Source organism: Glycine soja, chromosome 3 (assembly GCF_004193775.1).
Source record: "Glycine soja cultivar W05 chromosome 3, ASM419377v2, whole genome shotgun sequence".
NCBI classification, from domain to species: domain Eukaryota; kingdom Viridiplantae; phylum Streptophyta; class Magnoliopsida; order Fabales; family Fabaceae; genus Glycine; species Glycine soja.
Genome location: NC_041004.1, coordinates 23,217,717 through 23,219,956, shown reverse-complemented (window position 1 = coordinate 23,219,956; position 2,240 = coordinate 23,217,717). Strand labels below are relative to the sequence as shown.

General features: G+C 35.4%; 1 protein-coding gene across 1 annotated transcript; it reads right to left on the bottom strand.

Moving 5' to 3' along the window:
- Window positions 1-566: 566 nt before the first annotated feature.
- LOC114405437 (nuclear transcription factor Y subunit B-6-like) lies at window positions 567-1,975 on the bottom strand. The gene is made up of 2 exons (XM_028367972.1): window positions 1,862-1,975; window positions 567-1,305 (listed from the first exon to the last, which is right to left on the bottom strand). The coding sequence occupies exon 2, from the start codon at window positions 1,283-1,285 to the stop codon at window positions 761-763; it is 525 nt and encodes a 174-aa protein (XP_028223773.1). The 5' UTR covers window positions 1,286-1,305; window positions 1,862-1,975; the 3' UTR covers window positions 567-760.
- Between the last annotated feature and the right edge of the window lie 265 nt (window positions 1,976-2,240).

Below are 2,240 nucleotides of genomic sequence, written 5' to 3'. Positions count from 1 at the left end.
TATTGTAATTTTCTGTTTTTTACATAAAAACCTTAAAAGAGAAATAAAAAAACGGAAGCAATACTTATTTGATTAAGTATATATGTTAAGATGATTCGATAATGTAGAATGATATGACATTACTCATAAAAATAAAGATATACGATTAAAAAAAAGTTTTCAATTACAAATATTTTAAATTACTTAAGAAGAAAGAAAACAAATGAGTTGTTGTTATACTTTTAATATAGTAAATATTTTTAATGAAACCTTTTTTTAAAACTTTAGAGGCACACTATTGCCGGTTATTTGAAAACTTTACAATTAATATATTGTTTTAAATTTTTAAAACAACATATACATAAAAATTAATTTTGTTTTTAAATAACAGATAAAAGAGTGAGTGTTTAAAAAGAATATATTATGCTAGTATATTATATGAAGGATCCCTTTTACAAGAGTATGATTTTGTGAGCAGTCAACGAAAGATGTTTCTCAAAAATACCATCTTAATTATCTGTTACTCTAATTAATCAACAATACAGTAAATGAAGTATCGTCCATCCACGAAAAATAGAATAGCGAGCTTGAGCATAAAAATGAATAATAAGTAGTATTGTCTCTAAATAAAGCATAACAAGCATAGAGTAAATAAAGACTTGTAAATAAATTAAGCTAATAAAAAAGTTGCACACCTACATCTGCATGCGCTTGAATATAACTAATTAACTAACCAAGTGAAACATGTATGCATGCACTTGTTCTGACATATAAGAGTTGTTCACAGGGGATCACGTTTGATGTTAGCATAAGGATCAAAACTGGCAACAAATCCACCAGAGCCAGAACTAGATGCATCATCCCTGTAAAACCCTTGCGATGATGGGTCAAAGTCAAACATTCCGAAGCCATGATGAGAATAATTAGGTGGATGTGAGTGTGGGTGTGTGCGTGGGTGCATCTGCATCGATGGGGATGCAGATGCAGAAGCACGTCTGGCGGAAGCGGGTTCGCCTTCGGTCTTGCGATAGCGGTGAAGGTAAAGAGAGAGAGGGTGGGCGTAGTTGTCGAAGCCGAGCTTCTCCATCGCCCACAGCACGTCCTCTGCAGTCACCGTCTTTCGCTGCTCGCGCTGGCATCGCTCATTCGCCTCTGCCGTGATGAAGCTTATGTACTCCGACACGCACTCCTGGATTGTCTCCTTCGCGTCGTCCGAGATCTTCGCGTGCGCCGGTAGAATCCTCCGCATGATCCTTATCACGTTTGCTATCGGCATATACTGGTCCTGCTCCCTCACTCCCGCCATTATGTTACACCCGTGAAACTCTGATCAAGCACCACCATAATTAATAATTAAATAAACATAGCAGGTGTTAACACAAGTGATTCGACACTTAATTCCTTTAACCAAAGTCTGGAATAAACATAATGTCGCTACTGAATATACACTTTATCACAAAATGGACTGATCCTGTAGAAAAATATTAGTTGTGTGACAAATAGAGCCCCAATTATACCAAAAAAGATAGAGATGCATGAAATACAAATAGATACATACATAAAAATGAAATCATGTTAGAAGGTTCAAAACTTCACCCTGAAAATCATACACCACCATAATTAAATAAGAAATAAACATAATAGATTATTGACACAAGTGATTCGATATTTGAGTCTTTTATCTAAGGTCTGAGATGAACATAGTATTTTAACTGAATGTACACTTTATCTCAAAATGAACTGACTTGATAGATGGGGATTAGTTGTGTGACAAATAGAAACCCCAGATACGTTCTGGTTATACCAAAAAGATAAAGATGCATGCAATGACAAATAGCTATAAAAAAAAAATTGAATCACGTTAGAAGGTTCAAAACATCACCTTGCTGGCTAGTGGTTGGTAGTGCAAGTTAGGTTTGAGAAAGGGTCTATGAAGCTGTGTTTATGAAGAGAGAGGAGAGGATGCATGTGCAGTGAGAGTATTCATGAATCGGCTATATATGGACAAGAAGAGAGAAAAGGGTAGTTTTATTGATGAGGATGGCTTGGTGCATGGTAGAGGCTAGGACTTTATGGAAGAAGCTAGTAACATTTATCATGCGTTCAACCACATAGCCAATGAGGTGAAGCTGTTAATATTTTAATGCGCACAGGACTACAGGAGAGAAAAAAAGTCATGGGAATCTGCACAGAAGAGACATTTACTACTCTTGAAAATACCACAATTATTTAATGAAGGTTTAAATTTTGTTTTATTAATG

Excerpts from the sequence above, each read along its gene's own strand:
- LOC114405437 (XM_028367972.1), bottom strand. The coding sequence starts at position 1,285 with ATGGCGGGAGTGAGGGAGCAGGACCAGTATATGCCGATAGCAAACGTG.